Source organism: Dunckerocampus dactyliophorus, chromosome 8 (genome assembly GCF_027744805.1).
Source record: "Dunckerocampus dactyliophorus isolate RoL2022-P2 chromosome 8, RoL_Ddac_1.1, whole genome shotgun sequence".
Taxonomy (NCBI): domain Eukaryota; kingdom Metazoa; phylum Chordata; class Actinopteri; order Syngnathiformes; family Syngnathidae; genus Dunckerocampus; species Dunckerocampus dactyliophorus.
This window is the reverse complement of record NC_072826.1, coordinates 6,727,309-6,750,000: the sequence shown is the minus strand read 5'-3', so window position 1 is coordinate 6,750,000 and position 22,692 is coordinate 6,727,309. Positions and strand designations below refer to the sequence as shown.

The following is a 22,692-nucleotide window of genomic DNA, read 5'->3' as shown; positions in this document are numbered from 1 at the left end:
AAATTATGCCAAATTCAAAAATACTACGCAATATATTTCATTCAAATAATGTAACCAACAAGTTTTTACTAAACCGATCGACAAAAATTACTCACGAATTGTGCAATTCAGTGAAAATATTTACCCCAGTAATGATGTCCCCACTTCTTGTAAGTTTATTTTTTGTCAACATGTGCAGTAAAAGATATGGTGTGAATGAACCATTACTAAACATCCCGGAGAAGGGATAGGATTAAATAAGATTAGCTTCTTCTTGTTGAACTGTGCAAATGTAAGCAAAGGCAATGGGAGCAAAGGCAATAAGAGACCTTCAGAATTTGTGTTTATTTATCGTATTCAACTTAAATCAAATGAAAATACGGTACATTCACATGACAACATCATGAAAAAATACAGTAAATAGGTGTGTACATACAGTATAAATATACATCCTTCTGGCTGTGTTTACATTCAGTAGTGTGTTAATAGTGAGCGTGAGACGAACCCATGGCCCCTGCAATGAGCCCCGGTGTGTGTGCCAAGCACGAGAGCAGTGAACACACAAGTACGCACAACAAAGTCAAGAGCAAACACAGGTCCTATTAATAAACCTTTCAATCTTTTGGTGCTCCTCTGGAGTGACACTTGCTCTCTTTATGTTTGCAGGATGCTAGCGTTGAGCCGAGCCATGGGACCAGATGTCCGGGCTGCGTCTGAGACCAGCCAGCTGCAAACACAATCTGCAAATGTCTGCGTAACATCATGTGCGTACTGTACATTTAAAATTCTCCCCTTTGTATATACAGCATGTACAATCGTGTCATTTTCAAAAAAACAATCGCATGCCTGTAGCATGGCAAAACTCCAAATGGATGTTCAAGAACATCTTTGCCGTGCATCATGTGCAATAAATAATATGAAGACAATCAATTGTAATGACAAAATACAGTAAGTGCTTTTTGACAATATAGCTTGTTGATACAATGGTCTGCATGATACAAAGAGGCAATCAGTTGTAAATGATTATAAAGTTACTCTTACATTGGCAATAACCAATCTAACTACTATTGGTCTTTTTCATTTCTAATAAATGAAAAGACAGACTCGTTAAAGTGCAAATTTAATGTTTTGAGAGTAAGATAAAAGTTCGAGGACGTAAAATTATTTCAGTATGAAGAGTGTGTACAAATGCACCGCAAGTGTCCACTCACAACACACTTTTTGTAAAGGTGGGCAGATGAGGCCAAATATCAATTTTACCACTGCAAGTATGGCTGTATCGTATTGATACTTGCATATTGAGATGGCCATTTTTCAGTTCTCTCTCCTATACATTCCCAAATATCTGTGTTTTTTGTTGTGTACAAATATCCATTCATCCATCCGTTTTCTATGCCGCTTCTCCTCATTGGGGTCGCAGGGGTATGCTGGAGTATATCCCAGCTGACTTCGGGCGACAGGCGGGGTACACCCTGGACCGGTCGCCAGCCAATCGCAGGGCACATACAGACAGACAATCATTCACACTCGCATTCACACCTATGGACAATTTAGAGTCGCCAATTAACCTAACATGCATACAGTATTGTTGACAAACTCTAAGGGCTAACAGTAGTTTGCTTAGTAATTTTGTTAACTTTATTTTTGCTCAAACAATTGCACGTAACAAAAGGGAACAAGGGAAGAATTTGTTGATATTGTTACATTCTTTGCCTAAAATCTGTCTTTTATTCTGATCAACATAATTACGGCAAAAATCACAATCATTCAATGATCTTGAAAAATGCAAAAAGTAAAAAGTATTAATATCGGTATCTGCAATACTGGCTGTGTACAGTCAATCCCTGCATATTCGTGATTTAGCATTTGCGGATTTTTGATCAAAACATTAGTTTAAAAAAATTTCAACCAGCTTTCATTATCACAAACCAACAGGAGCTCATCACCCCAAAGGCCCACCTCACCGTGCAACCAAAAATAACACAACAAGCAACACACGTGGAACACATCTGTACCACATGGACTATCAGTGGACATTTATTTCTATACCCGCAAAATGTCACTTGTGTTATTTTTTGTTGCACCGTGAGTGAGGAAGGCGTTTGTTTTGTGTTGCATTAGTATGGGTGTAAAATAGACAGCATTTCCTCAAGCAGATTGATATCATGTACAGTAGCGCCACAGACATAGCCCAGGCTTGATTAGAGTGTTTTATGGGCGTCTCATTTGCTCTATTGCATTTACTTGGGCTTCGATTCTCATCAAACGTCGTGGTATCACCCATCTGTAACTTCTTGCCAGTTTGATGAATATTTTTGTGCTCATATGCTAACCATCCTGCTTCAAAGCTGCTGCAGGTACAAACCCCTCATCAACTGTATGTCTTTGCAGGAGAAAAATGGTTCTGGACAGGTTCTCTTTCCTGAAGGTCAACACCACAACATCCAGTAATCATTTGATAGAAAAAGGTTGCATTCACAGAGAAGAAAGAACATTTGCACATTTCCGTCATAACACTGTAACATCTGACCAAACAATAACAACTTATTATTAGGTAAATGCATTTGAGTATTTCACACTCGGTGCTTATAATTATCCTCTGCCTCCCGTTCTATGAATATAAACCTCCTACACTCTGACATAATTAAACCGGAGCACCATATTTAATGTGGTACACATTGTGCACACACTTTGCTCGTGAATATCCAAACGAGTCCCATTGTGTTCGTGACAAACAACACGGCCAAGCACATAATTAAGGCAGAGGTCATACCAAACAGACTTTAAATATTCACATGGTCACATTTAGGTGCGTCAACATTCTTTTTAAAGCTGTCTCGGAGCTTCCGAGTGGGTGGTAAATGTGATCATCAGTTGGCTAAGCACATTCCTTGGAGCGGTTATGTAAGCACTGCTGTGAGTATGCTCCATCGTACAACTCCATATGTAAACATGTGTTTTGACAGAGAAAACATCACGATATTCATACTTGAAAGTTGCTTGTGTACGATTGTGTTCAGTTGCATCCCACCTCAGGTGATTGCTCGCTCTAATTGTTCCCTTCCAATTGTTTCCCAGAGGTGCACATATGTTTTTTTGTGGTTCCTTATAGTAACTTCACACTCTAGTGGTGATGGAACACATCTGTGACTATCCTCTTGTTTTTAATTAAAACAGGCCAGCACGTGTGCGGATAGTCTCACAGGGCCTCTGCCAGGCAGCGGTCGGAACCCTCGCTTGCTTCGAGCCGCACCTGACGACTGGTTTTTCTGTTTTCCACCCAAGAATTGTGTATGACGGTGCCCCCTGGCGAAGGGTCCACCTGAAGCAAGGACACCACCCTCTTTTTAACCTTGGCACGAAGGGCACGCCGCAACTTCTGTCGTGTGAAGGCATAGAGCAGAGGGTGGGACACGGTGGTGCCGTAAGCCAGAACTAAGAACCAGAGGCGGAGACTGACCATGGCGTCACTGGGGCCGATAGCCAGGATGAGCATGTTGATCACAGACAGGGGAGCCCAGCAACCGAGGAAGGTGCTGATAATGATGAGGGACATCCTGAACACCCGCCGCTGGCGCTCTCGCCGATCCCGATGACGCCGCACTGCTCGACGCAGGGCGATAATAGCAGACACAGAGGCTTGGACACCCATGGTGGCTGGCATCGGGGTGGCAGCACCTGTGTCAGATGTCACCAGTGGGGCAGAAGAAGAGAGGGCTGGGGGGGAGGTAGCTGTGGGAGTGGGTGATGAGGAAGGTATGAGGGGAGGGTGGCTCCGTTGTTTGGTGCCATCTGTAGTGCACTGCTCTCCTTCTGGTGCTGGACTATTCATCATTTTGAGCTTGGTCTTCTTTCTTTTTGGTTTCTTGTGGAGGCCCGTGCAGGAGGGGCCGATAAACCTCTGGCTCTTCTTTATGTGCGTGCCTATGCGGATGTTTAGAGCCCTCAGGATTCTGGAGTAGGTGAACAACATTACTGTCACAGTGGTGAAGAATATGGGCACCTGGAGGATTAGGTGGTAATATGTCCCCAGGGTCAAGTGACTGCCATGCCCGCCTATGCACAAGAGTGTCCGGTTACGCCACGCTGGCGATGGTGTCTCCAGCCCTTTCTTCTCAGTTCCTTCACCCCTAGACAATTGTTCCTCCAGGAAAGGGATAAAAAATACAGCGACTGATGTGAGCCACACGGCCGCCAGTAGCAGTGCTGCCCTGCGTGTCGTCAGCAGCCTGTTAGCCGGCCGCACTGAGATATCGTATCGGTCCAGGCTGATTACCAGGATGTTGACGGCTGTGGCAATGCTGGCGAACGTGACGCAGGACTCGTGGAAGCAGCACAGCAGAGCCAGGTTGGGCCCAGGAGGCACCAACACGACCGCCAGAGTGAGGGGCAAACACAGAACGCACACCGCCACGTCCAGCACGTGCAGACTGACTGTCACCATGTTGCTGACCGAGTCCACTAAATTAGACTGGGAGCAGTAGAGCACCAGCACCGTCAGGTTGCTGCTGAAACCCAACACCAGCTCTAGCATGAGAAAGGCAGTGAGGGACACCTGGAAGCCCAGTGAGTACGGCATGTACCATGATGCCGGGTTGCTGGACCAAGCCTCACCTGCGCGCTCCTCAGTGACTCCCACTCCCCCCAGACTGCCTGGGCTGGAGGTGTAGCTGTCAGTCTCCATGGCTACCTCTCAGTCCTCACATGTTGTACCTGTCACTGCCTTGATGGAGTCCCATGATACACCAGGCTGAGCTTCCATCGTGCAGGGAGGAGAGCGAGCTGGGGACACCCAGGGCAGACGGATGAGGAATGAGCTGTGCAGGAGAGAATGAAAACACATTATTCTCTTTCATAGTGGATGACATCAATCACTTTGTACATGTAACAAACACGCATCCAGACAGCTATCCATTGATCTCGCCACCAATCCATCCATCTCGTTATCCATCCATCTCGTTATCTATCTATCTATCTATCTATCTATCTATAGCAGAGGCCTTCAACTTTCATCACTATTAGAGCTACTGTGACAAAAAGAAACATAGATAGATAACCTCCTATCTATCTATCCATCCATCCCTTAACAGTACCCCCTAATCCGTCGCTGCACGAAACCGGCATGTAGCTTTCCAAACCACAGGGCGCGACAATAAGCCATCACTAACGTGTACTGGAGCTCAGGGGAATGAACAAATTGAATGAAACTAAGTAATCAGGCCCACAGGCAATCAGCCGCTCCCTTGGTGGATCAATAAAAACAATGCAGTCAGCAATTTGTCCCAAATTGGTTAGATTTCTACCTCTTACGACTCTTCCAGACGGTGTAAATTATTTAGAATGCCACTACAACAAATGAAATGTATTCATTGTCAACTGTTGCTCAAAATGCAGCATATGGAATTAATTAAAACAACTTTTATTGCATTACCGTGTATATTTTGAGGGCATCATTGACAATGAAACTAAAACAGTACTTCATTAAATTCAATATGCTTAGTAAACTCCTTGGTTCTGTGTAAAGGTAATACATGTATAAAGCATCTCTAACACAATGTACCTAGTTTGTTTCTATTTTATTTAATATGGCAGGTGCAAGATGCTTCTTATCAAACCTAACCAATTTGTAGTGATATGAAATACACCTCTCAGTATGATTCAGTGCAGTTCTTCAGCACCACAAACTACAACCACACTAACAGACATATTGTTCCATGAACACCTTATCACTCCAGAGTGATCATTATATACTGGATGTAAAGGAAGACTACTCACTGGAGCCTTTGTATTGGATCTCAGGAGATTGTGCAGGTGTAGCTAGTACACACGTTCATGAATTGCAGCTACAATGGAAGAAACACTCTGTGGTACCTCGGTTTTCGTTATAACCATAATTTCCGGTGTATAAGCCGCTACCTTTTTCTTAAACATTGAACCCGGAGGCTTATACAGTTGTGCTGCTAATTTACGGCAATCTTCTAATCTTGTGGCATCTCCTTGACTTCAGAACTACTACTAATCATTTAAATACTGTGCCACTCGTGAGTCAGTGAGGAAATGGAAGCGCTTTCTTTGGCAGGAGCCAATCACGAGCTGTAAGTGAACTCACGACGAGCTTGTCAACACATTGGAAATCGCAGGAGGTCATTACTCAATATAACCGTCTGACTCACGGTGTCATCTTACAATGAACGCTGAAATCATCACACAGCAACTTAACACTCAAAGGTAGCTAAGAAATATACAACACACGTACCAATATGAGTTGTTTTTTTTAAAGCAACTATTTTACCGGCTTCCAATCATGCATTTCGACCCAGCAAAACATTTTATTGGTTATGGCTGCCAGGGAGCTGCAATGATGTCAGCCTCCCTCTGGGCTCCTCTGGTGGACAGAGGCAGCATTGCGGCACCCTGGCAGCCATAACCAATGAAATGCTTTGCTGGGACAAAATTCATGATGGGAAGAAGTTAAAATTGTTGTAAAAAAGTATTGCATGTTATCATGTGAGAGCTTGTATAGAAAACGATGAAACGTTGGAGGGTTTTTTAGTGGGCTTTATAATTTAAATAGATGTGTCGCAAGACGTGCATTGTTAGCGCCCTCATACTAACTGTTTTTTGCTCTCTTTAGAACTCACAATTCCCCAAAAAAGTGCAGTTTTCCTTTAAGGGTGGGTGGTGCTCTCCCATAGTCAAACCACTTAGGAACCACTGCTCTAAAAATGTATTATGTTGCTAATTATGCACAACTACTACTCTAAAGCTGTCTTTATATGTGGGGTGAAGATGTCAAGAACATCAGACTTTAAAAATAGCAAGGCAGCCGTTTGCACCATTCTTTGCCTTCACATCATGATCAACGGCAAACAAAATAAAGACGCTTTGGGACGACACACTACCTCCAACGTGTTCCTGTATGAAGGATGAAATTAAAACAAGCTTATTGAGTCAGAAGATCTATTTGCTATCTTACAAGGTACTTACAAGGTACTCCACGTAAGTATTTCTGTGTTCAGAACAACAAACTTTCTGTCCGTTTTTTTCTAATCTTCCTGACTGGAAGGTGCTCCTTCTTGTACCCTGTTGAGGTTGACATCACAGCAGTTTCATGTGGTGTTGCTATGACGACTGCAGTGACTTGGGAGGTACAGTGCGCAGTGAGAAACCAAACCCTGGTACCAAAAAAACCTACAGAAGTACATTAGCGCTGGAGTGCAAAATACTGTATGTCTAATTGTAACTATGGTTCAGTAGCTGAATTAAACTTGCATCCAAACGTGGTAGTTACTGTTAAATGTACTGGAAAGTATATGTAACAACACACTGATGAATGTGTTTTATTGCACCGCACTCCCGTTTCTAATGGCCTGCACACAGATAGTATGTTGTTCTATTGACAGACTGCAAGGATAAAGGGAAGCCAACCCAAACACATTTGCTCATCACTGATTAGAGAGAGGGCTTTAGATAGCGCCTAAGGGAAATCAATTGATTTTCAAAGAAAAATCTGTTTCTCTTCCGCTTCATCTTGCAAGCAGTCAACGCCGAGTCAAGTGTGAAAGGACTGGATGAGGAACCTTCAGCGCAAACACAAAAAAACAAAACAACTCCTAACCATTAACCTCTGAGTTGCTCCGTTACCCCCCTCCAGCCAACGCGTAGGGTTGCCACGGCAACCGTACTACAAGGGTATAGTTTAATGAGGACACAGGTGGTATATATCATGGAGGCGCGTGACACAGAGAGAAGTGTGAGAGAAGTGCAGTCTAGTTAAAGCATATTCCACTACAGCGACGCCATTAAGAGTCGGTACATCCACAGGAAATTGCGGTGATAAAAACATATTTTTGTAATGTGAGCCTCAAAGATTGCTCCAAAAAGGACTGCTTTCTGTTGACATGTGTTCTGTTCCCCCTGGATACAGAAAAGAGCAGTTGTGGGAGGAAACGGAAGTCCCTGAAGATCAACAGTACTCTCCTTCTGTGTATTTTAAGCAAATTGTATAAGCAAATGATGGACTTCTTGACAGGCAAGTCTTGATAGCACAAGTGAGAAAGCAGTGCAGATGTTCACCCTGGTGTTTACGAACCTTCAATGCATGATGCATCTCATGGATTTTGGTCGCACATTAACGAAAGTAAATGGAGGGAAGTGAAGAATGAATGCAACTTTGTGTATATTTTTTAAAGAGTTCTACGAGGTTAGTCATTCTGTGAGCATGCCTGACCTGGGAGATGAACATAAATGCTAATATGACATGTGGAAATGAAGTAAAAACCGAGATTCATTATAGTAAATGAACAGTTGAGGGAAGGAAGTAGAAGAGAAGACTGTGAGCCGATAAACAAGATCTCCCATGGAACAGAGGTGGGAGCTTTTTTTCCGCTCTGAAGTCTTACATCAGGCTTGCCCTCAGAGCTTCTGGTTTCCTAGTTCCCTCCAAACCCCAACAGAGAGCCTGCTTTCCAAAAAAATTCATTGATAATTGCTTAACTTAGAAGCTTACTTTAGGACTGACAAATGTACAACAATCTGGCAGAACAACAGTTGATTAAGCTGGTTAAGTAAAGTGGTGTTTACACTTGCACTCATTTTGCCTCCACATTGTCTCGCAAATTTGCCATGGCAATGCGTGTCATTATTTATGGCACACCTAAAAAGCGTGAGGACGAGTTTGCACACTCTTTGCCTTTCGTTTATGCATAAATTACACACTTGGCGCGCAATTTGTGACAGAAAATGGTGGGCATTGGCAGAAAATGACCACGGTCCCGTAGGGGTTATTCATACCTTGTCAAGTACTGTTTACGTCTAGTGCGTGACAATCGTACACGTAACTCACATCGTTCCCGTGTGGGTATGCATTGTCACCGCCGCTTCGCGCACCCATGAAGCAGTCGTGGCGTTATTTGGTCCCACTTTGTCCTGCGGTGTCTCGCTGTGTCCCACGTGACGCCACAGAACAGCAGGCATCACCCCTAGCTTCATTAATTCCTCTACTTGCAAGGGACACACAAGATGTTGAACTCCTTGAAGAAGTTCATGTAAAAAAGAAAAGTGAGTCTATATTACCTCGCAGCTGCAGGAAGTGAATGCACAAAGAGCAGGAGGGAGGCATAAACTAGAAAAAAAGGAGGCACAGACAGTGTGGGAGAGGGAATTGCTGACTAGAAGACATCGCTTTGGGCATTATCATCGCTTATTAACAGAAATTCACAAGGAAAATCCAAGAAGCTGCAGAAATTACTTGAGAATTCTCCCCGACTTGCACCAAAAGGTGGTGGAAAAGTTAGCCCATTCATGTGAATGAGACACGCACCGACCGAATTGTTGAGGCATAGGTTGCGGTGCGTTCCCGTTGCGTTTGCACTGCGTTCACGGAAATTATGCGTGCCACAACTTTTGAACATTTAAAAATGTTCTTTGCGCACTGGCACGCAGCACATACATCACACCTGTTTACGACCAATTTACTCATTGGCACGCAAAAATATCACTGCGAGGTCAAAAGGCGTGCAAGTGTAAACAAGGCTTAACCTTCAAATGTGTATGTCCCACCCTCGTCTTGCTTTAACATTGCAAGCCACACCCTATTTAACACACACACACAAACACACACACACACACACACACATTAGATACTGTAATAGATAGTTTGTTGTCTGCTAATGATAGTGATTTGGCAAAGTTTAGCTACTAGACGGACTGAATCAAATATGAATATGAACACAAACAGTCAGTGGTTTGCTTTGCAGCATGTCAGGAAAGAGGCAAAAATGTCGATCCCTGTTTTCCAAAGTCAAAGCTGATTTGTTTGAATATCTTGTTTTGCCTAAAACACAAAGATAATAGGTCTGATTTCATGAAAGAAATTTCAAAATATTCACATTTGAGAGGCTGAAATCAGAGGATATTTACATTTGAGATCAAAAAACGATTAATCGAAGCCCAAAATAGTTAATTGGATAATTGATCAATCATCTGGTCATCAATTAATTGTGGCAGATCTGCTTCAAATTGTGGCAAACACAGACATTTATTTGTTCAATGCGATTTTTAAAACACTCTTTAATCAGTAGAGGAGTGTGGATCGATCCAAATGTTGATATTATTGATACCAGGGTGCTATCAGTATTGGATCAATACTAGTGTGATGAGATTGATATTTTTCAGTCCTCTTCTATGTTTTCAGAAATATCAGTGTTTTTTGTTGTGTTGTTCAACTATACATCCATCCATTTTCAATACACGAGAGTGAGCTGGAGCCTATCCCAGCTGACTTCTGACAAGAGGCAGCCAATCACAGGACACATACAGACAAACAACTATTCACGCCTACGGACAATTTAGTTTAGTTTCCCCACTACTAACACTCACACTTAGGAGTGGCCTTTTATTGTGGCCAGCCTAAGGCACAGCTGTGCAATAATCATGCTGTCTCATCAGCATGTTGATATGCTACACCTGTGAGGTGGATGGGTTATTTCGGCAAAGGAGAAGTGCTCACTAGCACAGATTTAGACACATTTGTGAACACCATTTTGAGAGAAATAAGCCTTCGGACACAGAAAACGTTTTAGATCTTTATGCTTTTGCTCAAGCAGTGAAAAAGTGTCTCTGCTATGCGCCAGACTGGAACAGGAGGCTTTAGGCATGGAAATGAATGAAATGAAATGAAACCTGTCATTTCTGTTATAAAAGTGTGTGTCTGCTGTTACATGAGATCAAATCATATACAGCTTGAAAGCCGGTGACATCCTGACTGTAGAAAAAGCAACAGCATTAAATGAGTCCTATCTTTTCTGGTATTATAAATGAAATATCAGTGAAACCACATTGATTTTTAGTTACATTAAAATTTCAGCATTGTTTCAACGTTCACATTAGTTGGAATACAATTGAAATTGTGTTGATCTATGGTTATGTTGCAATGCTAGCAGCGGGTGCAAACTGATGCTAAATCAACAGTGAAGTTCAACGTTGATTCAATGATCCGACGTTGAAAATTCCCCGTAGAGTCTACTTTATTTCAACGTCGAGTTCAGCTCGTAAAAGATGGGAGCCAAAACAAAAGTGTGGCGTTTATATTTTTGTTGAGTTTATATTTAGATTTTGGTTCCGGAGCTGAAAAATGTAGAAATCCCTGGGATTTGGCCATAAATATTTTAAAACAATTGCCATTTCTCTTGTGCAATGCGTGTTTTGATGGGCAAGTTTGTTACTTGAAAGGACACTGCGGCAAGTTAAAAGCTGCAAGGTTCAAGGGATCGCATATTGTGGAAAAAGTGTGTGAAAAGAGCTAAAAATCAATCAGTCTGACCCTGATATGACCCAGTGTTTCATGTCTGAGCCAAAGCAGTGTTGGAATAGTGTCATACCGAACCACAAGCTGGTTATCTTAGTGTGTGTGTGTGTGTGTGCTCCCATTCAGTATCATTGTACACTGCGTCTATCTGCTTAAATGTTTCCCCTTGAACATACCAGTAAGTGATGATTAAACATTGTGTATGTTTAAACACAAAAATGAAGAATTGATCACGTGGCCACTGTATTGTTAGTGCTTTTGAGACTTTGGGTGCCGTTTTAACTGACTAGCATGACTGTTTCATGTAATCATTTAGCTGGTTTAAATTTGTTTAGTTTAGAAGGCCACAAGCAGAAATTTTAAAAGATGTGGGGGCCACTTTGATACATTTTGTACATTAAAGATGCTAAGCCAGGCGTGTCCAAACGTTTTCCAGCAAGGGCCATAATAGTGAAAAAGGAAAGAATGCAAGGGCCATATATTAAAAAAGAAACAAACTGTATTTCAGCTTTGTGATATCGGTGAAAAAGCCGTATCAGTAGTATCAACTTTGCTCTTTTTTTGCTGGTTTTTTTCTAAATATTTCAACTTTGTTCTTAATCTTTTCTTTTCGTAATATTATTATTTTAGTACCATATTACAGAACTTTTCCCCAACCTTATTTTCCAAAAATTGTTTCATAAAATATTACGACTTTTAAAAAGCAATATTTTTTCTGTCATATTTCAAATCTACAGTATGTCACAAAAATGACATTTTTTTCCCTCAAATGACTTTTTTCTTGTTAGAATACAACTTTTAATATCTTAACTCTTAATATTTTGACTTTATGTTTGTAAAATTACAGCTGTTTTTTGTCGCACTTCTGCTGTTTTTTTTTCAACTCTTTCAACTTTTTTTTATGATTTTATTCCCAGAATATTTTGACTTCATTCTCAAAAAATTATATCTTTGTCCACCATTTAATTTTCTCCAAAATTACAACTTTATTGGTTGTTTTGTGTTTTTCATACTATGACTTTAAAAAGTACATTTTCTTTAATATTTCAACTTTATGCTCCTAAAATTACATTATTTTTCCTCATATTACGTTATTCTTGTAAAATTACAACTTTTTTTATTGATAGACTATTGTTCTAAAATTACTGCAGATTATTTTCATTTTTTTATGTTTTTTTTTTTACATTTTCTTGTTAAAATATAATTTTAGAATGTGCCGCGGGCCAATAAAAAACAGCAGCAGGTGGCAAATGGCTCTCCGGCTGCACTTTGAAGGCACCTTTGCTAAGCTATCTGAAAACTTGGCTTTTGTGTTACAGGTGTCAAAGCAAATAGTTATTAGTGTAACATCCATCCATCCATCCATCCATCCATCCATCCATCCATCCGTCTCACCAGTTATTCAATCTAGCCTGTCCCACAGGAAAAGGAAGATTATCGTCACTGCTGGTTCAATTTGACCTGTTATACACCATCTTGCCATCACTGGGATGTGCCTTCCAAAAATAAAAAGGAAAGTGGAAGCAGAGTGGTTATTTGGTCTCACTACCACTGTGGGAGGTCACTCCTTGCTGGCTAGAATAAAAGACACAAATGGATCCATTGTCATCATCACGTCCAAGTCGGTCACGTACGTGATGTGCTGTAATTTAAGTTTTTATAAAAACATATCATCCTTGAATTGCTTTACACAAAACGCCACCGCTTATATGCAAGGTGAAAATTGAGATCAAGCACAAATCTGTCAATTTTTTACATGAGAAAATATCTGTCATGGCAGATAAGGCATCAAAGCAAATAAAATTAGGGGACGTTTAATGGATTCATATTCAATTTAACACGTGGACTGCACAATTTGGACTTGAGGAAGAAGTTGCACAAAAGTTGTTCAAACCGCTGGTGTCCGTGACATCATGAAAACCATCCCATCACATGCTCATAAAGCACCATCTGTTATTTTGAAGTCGAGTTTGACCATTTGTCCTCTGGCAGTTACAATCACATTGCTCTACAATAACAACAGTAGCATGTGAGTGCGTGTGTGTGTGCGTGTGTGTATGTGGGCGTGCGTGCGTGACCACATGACGGACATGTACTGTATTTAGACAAATTGTCTTTATCTCCAAAATGCATCCTTGATGACTCTCAGCCATTTGTTAGAAATTTGGTGGCACGCACCCTTCATCATCGACAAATTACAATGATGTAACAAAATAAAGTAGTTCCTAGCAAATACGCTCACTATCTAATACACTTCCACTAATCTAATACAAGAACTGTTGTAAAGATTCCACAGAAATAAAACTCATCCAACATAAAGCATTTAGCTCCAGCATTTACGATTAGTCAAGTGTGATTATAGCTGGAAAGCAAGTATTTACGGTAAACAAGTGCTGTAGTTGAATTTAATGGCTATTTAAAAGACATCACAGTGTGTTGGAGAAAGGTGGGAGGAGCAGAGTGCTCCTCTGTTGGAGAGTGGGAGAGGTTTTCTGGCACCATGAGTGAGTGTGGTTGCTGCGTGGAAGATTACGTGTGCATTTCTATTCAACCCTGTGGACGCTCCATGGCGGGTGTTGGCACACATGTATCATACACTGGAGTATGAAAGAAGGAAACCAAACCACACAATCAAATCAGCATCAATCGTCGCTAAGTTCATCATTGCAATCAGGAATTATGACTGCTTAGTTTTTTTTTGGTTTGTTTTGGTACATGCACAGAATCTCAAAAAAGTGTATTCCAGCAACCTGCATCTTCCTAAGGGACAATACTATAGAAATGTAACGTGGTTATACTTGAGAGTAGTCTGTGTACAGCTGGTATAACAGTATAGATTTACTATCCTCGGAAAGACAGTCATCATACAGCCATTACTGTCAGAATAGCTGACGACACAAGTGAGTAGCAAGACAATTGTGTCTTGCCTCCACTCAAACATGGTAGTAGTGGCGACATGGTACAGGGGCTGCATGGAAGCTGCAAACCCTGGAGAGCTGTGGTTCATTGAGGGAAAAATATACTCCAACGCGTACTGTTTCATTCGAAAGCACAGCATGATCCTCTTACTTCAAAACCTGGAGAGTTTTCCAACATAACGAGCCCAAACACCTCCAAACTGACAAGTGCTTTGCTGAGGAAGCTGAAGGTGACGGTGAAGGAGCAGCCAAGTGTGTCTCCACACCTGAGCGCCTGTGGGGCATCCTCAAGTGGAAGGGGGAGGAGCACAAGTTGTCTAACATCTACCAGCTCTGTGATGACATCACGGAGGAGTGGAAGATGATTCCAGTAGCAACCTGTGGAGCTCTGGTGAATTGCACACCCAAGAGGATTAAGGCAGTGCTAGACATGGACATGAATATGTTCACTAGGAGGTGTACTTACTTGTTTTATGACAACTACGGCTGTGTACTGGCTTGCTTTCAGAGGGCAGTACATCTATACTGCTTTCAAAGCTCTACACTAAGTTTAGATTGTGCATGTGCATGTGTTTCTGTTGACAGTACACGTGGTCCGACCTGAAGTACATCCTACTGTACGTGCCAGCAGTTTTTTGGTGTGAATCGGGCCTTCCCTCCCGAGACCAGTGCTTCTCAAACTTTTTTACTCCCCCGGGTACACCCTGTGCAATATTTTTTTCTGCCAAGCACACCCCCAAAGTAGAGAAAAGCATTTTTTTTGAAAAAAAGATTTCAAATACAGCGCTATGGCGTCACTATCTGATTTGTAATGGTCCAAAACAGTGCTCATCTGTAGTAGCCTTGTTTGCAACATTTCTACATACAAATACATAAATAACTTACCGGTAGATTGCAAACATTAACTTAATTATGAAAAAGCTTTGTGAACATAAAATAATTAACTGAAGTGCCCTCTTGTGGCACTAGGATTAATACGTGTTCTTAGACGCAAATACATATAGTTTTGAAACTTTTTAAAAAGATATATTTGTACATTCCGTGTCTCTCAGTTACAAGTCACCTCTCACTAAGGTTTTGTACTGTTCACACCTCGGTAAGGGGGTAACCCTACAAAATCACCAGGGGATCATATACTATTTTCCCCCACTGTTTATATGTTTGTGTATACAGTGGAAGCTCGGTTTTCGCACGCTCCGGTTTTCGTAGCGTTCTGTTTGCAACGAAAATTATTGCCACCAATATGTCTGTTTTCATCCACTGCCACGGTTATCGTACGGCCAAACGGCGCCCAAACAAAGCATCTACGCGTTAGGGGACGTTCGGGGAAGAATGGTTAGTAGTTCTTTTAGAGTTGGGACACGATGCAGATTCTGGCCAGGGAATCCTGTTATCTGTGCGTTTATTTGTTCAGAGAACGCGCACAGAACGATGAACAACTCAGCATCTGTCTCCTTTAGTCCTCCTAATAATTACACTCTAATATCAACATTTCAGACACCATGTTGTGATGTTTTGGAAGGAACAACGGTCAAGCGTTTGATCCTTGCATAAGATACAGCAGAGAGAGAAGGCGTGATTCACAAAAAGACTACTCCGAGAGCCCTGCCTTTGTGCCAAAAGGGAAGCTTCAGTCACTTCACTCTGTCAAAGCTCTAATTCCAACAATGCTCATCACTCGGGACAAAACAATGCACATGAATAGAAGCAGCAGCATTCAGAAGTCTGCAATGTGAGGGGGCGAACGACGACTGTGTAGAGAACAGCTTGGAGCAGACGCAAGCACACACAACATGTACTCTTCTTTTCCACGATACGCTTGCATTTATGTGTGGTGTGTAAATAGGCTCCCTATTGAGACATCAAGCTGTTATTAAAGCTCTCTCTCGCCAGTCAACAGTCCATGATGCAGACAATTGTCATGTCAGAGCATAACATTTGCTCACCAATGCTCGGAGTCAAGCGGTGCGTGAAAGGGACAAACACACACACACATGCATACATGCACTAAGACACTTGTGCAACAACACACACATCTTGCTGTACCGCTGAGCACCCACTGAGACCAATTCCAGCTGTAGTTGAATAGAGTGAGGATGATAGCCTCATCCAATGCAGCCCTGGAGTACATTAGAGGCTTGCAAATGTTCAGGCCAGCACATGAAATCTGAAACAAACAGGAACTGAATACAGAATCCCCCACTGAGGGTGACTCTCAGCTGGATGTCCGCTTTTAAGATGCCCCTTTTTAGTGCAGCTAACCCTCGTGGCGAGGGAGGAGCACGACTTTCACCTTCAAATGTGACGAAAGCGGCTGTTATTTCATGCCGCACTTTATTTAATTTGTGTGTGTGCCTTTGGTGGGTTTGCACGCAAAGCTGACATTCACAAAGTCAAGGCTATTTCTTCATGGATTATTTGAAATATCTACGAGGGTCATGGTTTCATTTGTTTCCAACATGCTTAACAAGTCACATGAATGATACAAATTACCAGTGCATTTGACGTAATAAGACACAGGGCCTTTCATGTTAGACATGAAAGAAAATAGTTTTGTATTGATTGTGATGACATTGAATGCAATGCAACCCTCCCCTCCTTACTGTTGCTAAAGTTTCTATAAGCTGGTTTATGTTTCTGCGTAGTCACTACGCCATCCCAAGTGACGTACACCCCTCTACCGAAATGATAGCGTCAACTCGGTGAGCAACCACAACTCTCGCCAACTATTTAACTTGTTGGCTTTCTTTGTCGCAACCAAATAATGGTGATTAAATAGAGTCGATTGTAGCTGGGACTAATCAATGTGTTTCAGCAGTCCCTCTTATTGCAAATGTTGATCCGAAATCGGAGGAGAGGTCAGGTTTGTTTCGTAGGTTCACGTCATGCTACGCAGAAGGGTTTGGAGGGGGAGGAGCGAGTAGCACACGCTGGTGCCTCGATGCAGAAGCATAAACCCGTGTGCTATATTATGCATTCATGTACAGTGGACTCCCATTTGTTGTTGTGAGTCCATTCCAAAGTGTCCACCTAAAACCAAATCGTACAAAAACACACAAATTTCCCCCTAAGAAGTCATGTAAATCCAATTCATCCGTTCCAGACACCCAAAAATGTTGACACAAAACACTTCTTTTAAAAACAGTTTTACAATTTTCGTTTTACAGGCAGAAAACAATTTGAAATGCACATATTCTTATTGATGACCAATGAAAGGGCTCAACTTTGTTGACAACGATGGCAATGAGGCAGTGGCGAGGGACGAACGAGGGAAGGAGAGAGCCACACGACGACACATTTGCTACAAGTTATTTCTTGAATTCCATGTGTTTCTCACGTTCGTTGTAAAAATGCCGGCACTGCCCCAGGATGGGTAAATTTGTAGCCGTACTCAATAATTGTGGTGTAACTGTGTTAGTAAAGAACTACAGAGTCCACCGGTGATGACTTCCAGGTGGGAGTTTTGTGCATGCCAACAGGCATGTTTTATAGTAAAAACACAGCTGGAATCACGCAGTGTATTAATAACACGCCAAGACCGAGTACCCAATGGTATGCAGGCAAATAGACTAGTTTGTGTAAGATTCTCATTTGAGTTTGCCAACTGAATGTGCCTAACAGGATACTGTAGTATAATAAGTATCGCAAGATTTGCTGTTGGGTGTGAGATCCAAGATGGCTGAATAAACAAGCAATGCTGGGACGACCGTACATTCTGGTGTATAAGCCGCACGTGTCCCATGTCTTATGATGCCATATTTTTGCGAAGAGCAATATAACAGTCTGATAGTAAGTAAATTTCCCCGCTGTGGGATAAATAAAGTACATACAATAACAGTCTGATTCACGGTGTCTTACAATCTTACAAACAACATTAAACTCATCAAACAGCAACTTAACACTCAAAAGGTATACCTCAGAAATATACAAACATGGAAGAATTCGAATTTTAAATAAAAAATGTTTACAGTTTTCCTATAATAATTCCTTTGAGCAAAGCATTTCATTGGAGTACAAGCAGCATAAAAAATGGATGGATGGCACGCCAATGTTGCATCAGTCCACCAGAGGGAGCCAAAGGAGCCCAGAGCTCAGAGGGAGGTTGCTCGGACGCAATGCATTATGGGAAAACTTTAAAAAGAGTTGCTTTCTTTTTAAACTAGTACTGGCACATGCTTGTATATTTGTCAGATATACCTTTTGAGTGTTAAGTTGCTGTGTGATGAGTTTGGTGTTCTTAGAAAAGTGTTCTTAGTAGGATGGCTTGACAAGCTTGTTATGAGTGCACTGACAGCTCGTGATTGGCTCATGCTAAAGAAAGAGCTACCGTTTCCTCACTGACTCGCTAGCGACACAGTATGTAAACAATTAGTAGTAGTTCTGAAGTAAAGCAGATGTCACGCCGCACGTTTAAGAGTTTAAGAAAAAAGTAGCGGCTTATACACCGGAATTTACAGTCGTCCGTCCAAATCTTTATTAATACCACAAGATTCTACACGCCGTAGGGCAAAATACAAGTTTGTTATGTGCGATTCTATATGACAACCATGACAGCGTACGAGAGCATAGGCATACTTATGGCCGCTTTGGCCTTTGCAAATCTGTTTTATTGATGTGCCTGTCAATATTATGATTAATAAGGTATCCAAAATGTTAGTCTTTTAATCTTTTAGCTGCTTAGACTTTTGTAATGTTTCTTTCTCATAGTACATGTCAAAACAATGAACTAAAAAAACACACTCAGTAGCTGAGAGGAAATGTAATATATCACATGGTAACATCACTCCTAATACTGAAATATTTACTATTGGTTGACATGTGGGAACATTAGCAATTTGTGTGGTATCTACACCGAGTTACTATTCAATGACAGTGTAACTGGTGTGTGAAATACTGTAATCCCATCCCTCCATACACTCATACAGACAGCGAACACACATGAATGTGAGTCTGCTTCACTCTTATTGACGTTCTGTCTGCACTTCAGTAGCACCTCCATTGTGGCGGCTGTTAAAGCTGCACCAACAATCCTGAAATACAACTCCCATTCTTGTGAAAATCAGCAATAATTTTGGCCTATTTCATCACGTAGCAGAGAAGCGTGCACGGCTGCGAGCAGCGAGCACGCTGGCATGAAATATGGAGAGAGAAAAAGAGGCTTCATCTTTAATGTATATTTTGGGTGACTAAAGAAGAAGAGGGGAGTGAGCATAGGAGTGAGAGCATGCATTGCTGCTGTTATAGGTTTCCCTGTGTTGGGAAACATTTCCATTATTCAGGTGGACTCGCCAGTTGAAGAAGGATGGAGGTTTGAGCAAAGCATGCAGACTCGCCGCTGACGGCCTTTGTGTTGTCCTGTTACCTGAATTATTTATCTTGGAGCTGAAATAGCTAGCCATTGAAAACCAACAGCAGGCAAAGTATAACAAAAGAAAAGAAAAAGAGTTGAAAAACGATGGACTAAGGAGGGCCACTTGCTCAACAGCCGATTAGAAGTGAATTAATACATTTGATGAGAAGGCTGCTGTAAGACTGGGGGGAATTGTAATGATTTCATTAATACGCACAATCACACAGACTTCTTTTTGTCATTTTTCATGCAGACTGGGTTTTGCTTTTTGCAAAATCACAGACCAAACAAATCCAAAACAACACAGACGCAAACTTCACAATGTTGCAAGAATAGCTACTTTCTTCTTCCACTACTGTTGCTTTCCACCTGCCTGGTGTATATTTCCTAGTCTTTGTCCTCAGGTGTTTCTTATGAAGGTTGTTCATGAGCAACAGATGAGATTCACACTTGCATATCAAATAGTATGATTGTCTCCGCAGTTTTGAGATAAGCAGCAAAATGTAAAACTAAAAATGGTTCCAGTTCATTTGTAAATGCACAACTGCATCTCAAAAAATGTGAATATCTTTGAAAAGCTAATTTCAGTACTCTTCTATTCTATGGATTGACTACACAGCCTTATGTGAGACATGAACACACGTCTTTCTCTTTCCTGTGCCTTGCCAATATTGAAAAACTGCTAGCACGAGGCAGCTAATAATGCAATGTAATGGGATTCACCTATTCCGCCTATAAAGCCCTCTATTAAAACACCTCAAAAAACTTTCCAACGTTTTGTCCTTTTATAGCTATGACCATGTAGTACTTTGTATTTTGGTCATATTAAGCATTACCGGAACTTCCTTCCTGGGCGCATTGATTCCACAGAGCCCATAGCAACAGACGCTACTTCAGTCGACAGCAGCAGCATAGAGAGAGGATTTGCTACCACTAATCATGGCACACTTCACAAGAGCCGCCGCCGATTACGCTTGACTTTTTCTACCCCCCAGGCAGAGAATAATGTTGCTGGGTGCTAGGCAGATCCAGCTCTAGTAAACCACTAAGCCATTCTCATACGTTAGCATGTAGCACTAGTGCTAAATGTTTTATTGATAAAATAAGACCATAATGAAACAGTCACTTACAATGCTGACTGTCCCTTTCAGCACAAGACTTGTGCTCCCCATTGAGCTGGTTAATTCAGCACAGTCCTCAGGTAAAAAAAATAAATAAAATATTCGGAGTGCTAACAAGCATCTAGCTGAGTCTTCCTAGTGATGTCGTCGGGTCTAAGTTGAGAGCCAGTATCCACTGCTTCAGTCTGTCCGGATGTTTAGTTGGTAGCATGTGGACTCTCAAAAGTTATTGCCGCAAAATTCTATTACACACGTGTGAGGCATGATTTGTAACCAAGGATGAACTTTTCCAAACTCACAGGTGATGCAGCAGCTCCAGTAGCTTACATTACCTCTCGGAAGTGGCCTGTGGCTCTGTGAGCGAGGCACTGTGTCACTACACCAGTAAAGTAGTTCTTTGGTGTTAGCTCCTACAATGACAATGTCGCTGTGGCTTCACTCCCCTCCCCTCCAAAAGTTTGGGAACTTGTGTATGCAGGTGATGTTATGTAAACGGAACATTGTTGCCATTTTTGGAGGGTTACTTTTTTTAAAATGGTGCATTGTAGGCGGAATATGTGCTTCCCATTACGTATAATTCTTAGCTGCCTCGTGCAAACTGTTTTTCTTTCTTTAGAACGCACAGAGAAGGGAAAGATGCGTGTTCATGTCTCATATAAGGATTGTGGATGGTGGGCAAAAATTACAAAAAAAGTGCAGTTTTCCTTTAACAGTTAAATCAGTGACATTTACAGTAATTGCACCATTTCAGTAAAACTTGATAACCTCTTGCAGTACAAGTCTCTCATTCTAATAAACCGACCACTGTGGTGCGTAAAATGAGAAACGTAACAATAGTGAGCATTGAGAACACCACACCACACAAAGAAACAACACAGTGTACAAAGTCAATGCACAGTGAGTTTTTTTTTTTGCTGCTGCAGGAAGAACTCCCTTGAGAGCGTGGGAGAAATCCACAAGCTGGAAGCGTCAAGCACCCACTCCCACGTCCCACGAACAAAGCGCCCCCAGCCTCATATTCCTCTTGCAAATCAATATTTTCTGCATCTTGGGGTGTACAAACTTTTTCCAGCAAAGGGCTGATATGTTGATATATTTTTAACATTTTATAAAAGGGGTTTGTGTCCGTATTGGTTATTAGTATCAACATTCCAGCTTTTTCTCTTTACATTGTAACATGTTCCATTTTTGCTGTATGTTTTATTTTTGTATATAATTTTATTTCCACGATATGTGGCGAGCCAATAAAACAAACCATGGGACGGAAATGGCCCCGGGCAGCACTTTGGACACCCCTGTTGTGGCGCCAAACGGCTATCATGGGTGTGCGTAATGGACTGCGCGAGAGGAGCGCACTACATCACTCTCCATCAAACGGAATATGTAATGCAACGTGATTGTTGCACGTGCATTCGTGCTCCTGAAAAGTTGCAAGCGTCCTTTAACTATGCATAGCAACTCCCTGTGACATTTGCACGGTGACAACATATGTACACGTCACTTTTAAAACAGGCGCACGCTTACCTTGGAGCGCTTCAGTTAGTTACTATCCATGTCGGCCAGTTGAATGGGGATGAGAAGAGCGTCTTTTGCCGGACCACATGGTCATCTGCAGCGGATTCACTGTAGGACGCCCCTCGCCACCTGAGAACCACGCAGCTAAGATCAGCTCACCTCCGTGGGACGCGTGGACCGACACAGAAGACTGCACACCGCTCACTGTCCTGATGGATGCACACAGCAGAGGACACGATAGAAGAGGGGGCGGTGCCTTTTAAAAGCATCAACATAAGTCATTGCAAGCTCCAAAAACGAATGTCTCTTTATGCTTTTGTGCTTGAGGAAGACCTTACAGAAGATACTTTAAAGGGACTGAATGCAGATCATGTTCATAAGTGCCAACCTGTCGTACCCGCAATAAACAGCTTTAAGTGCTTATCTGCATTCGGATGACATGGCCAATCAGACGTCTATGTGGAATGATTTGTGCATATGCAGATAAGCAACTGCATTGTG

The 22,692-nt window shown here is 41.9% G+C and overlaps 1 protein-coding gene across 1 annotated transcript; it reads right to left on the bottom strand.

Moving 5' to 3' along the window:
* Positions 1-313: 313 nt before the first annotated feature.
* On the bottom strand, positions 314-22,540 carry LOC129186496 (G-protein coupled receptor 22-like). The gene is made up of 2 exons (XM_054784811.1): positions 22,201-22,540; positions 314-4,796 (listed from the first exon to the last, which is right to left on the bottom strand). Exon 2 carries the CDS (start codon positions 4,661-4,663, stop codon positions 3,179-3,181), a length of 1,485 nt encoding a protein of 494 aa, XP_054640786.1. The 5' UTR covers positions 4,664-4,796; positions 22,201-22,540; the 3' UTR covers positions 314-3,178.
* Positions 22,541-22,692: the final 152 nt, after the last annotated feature.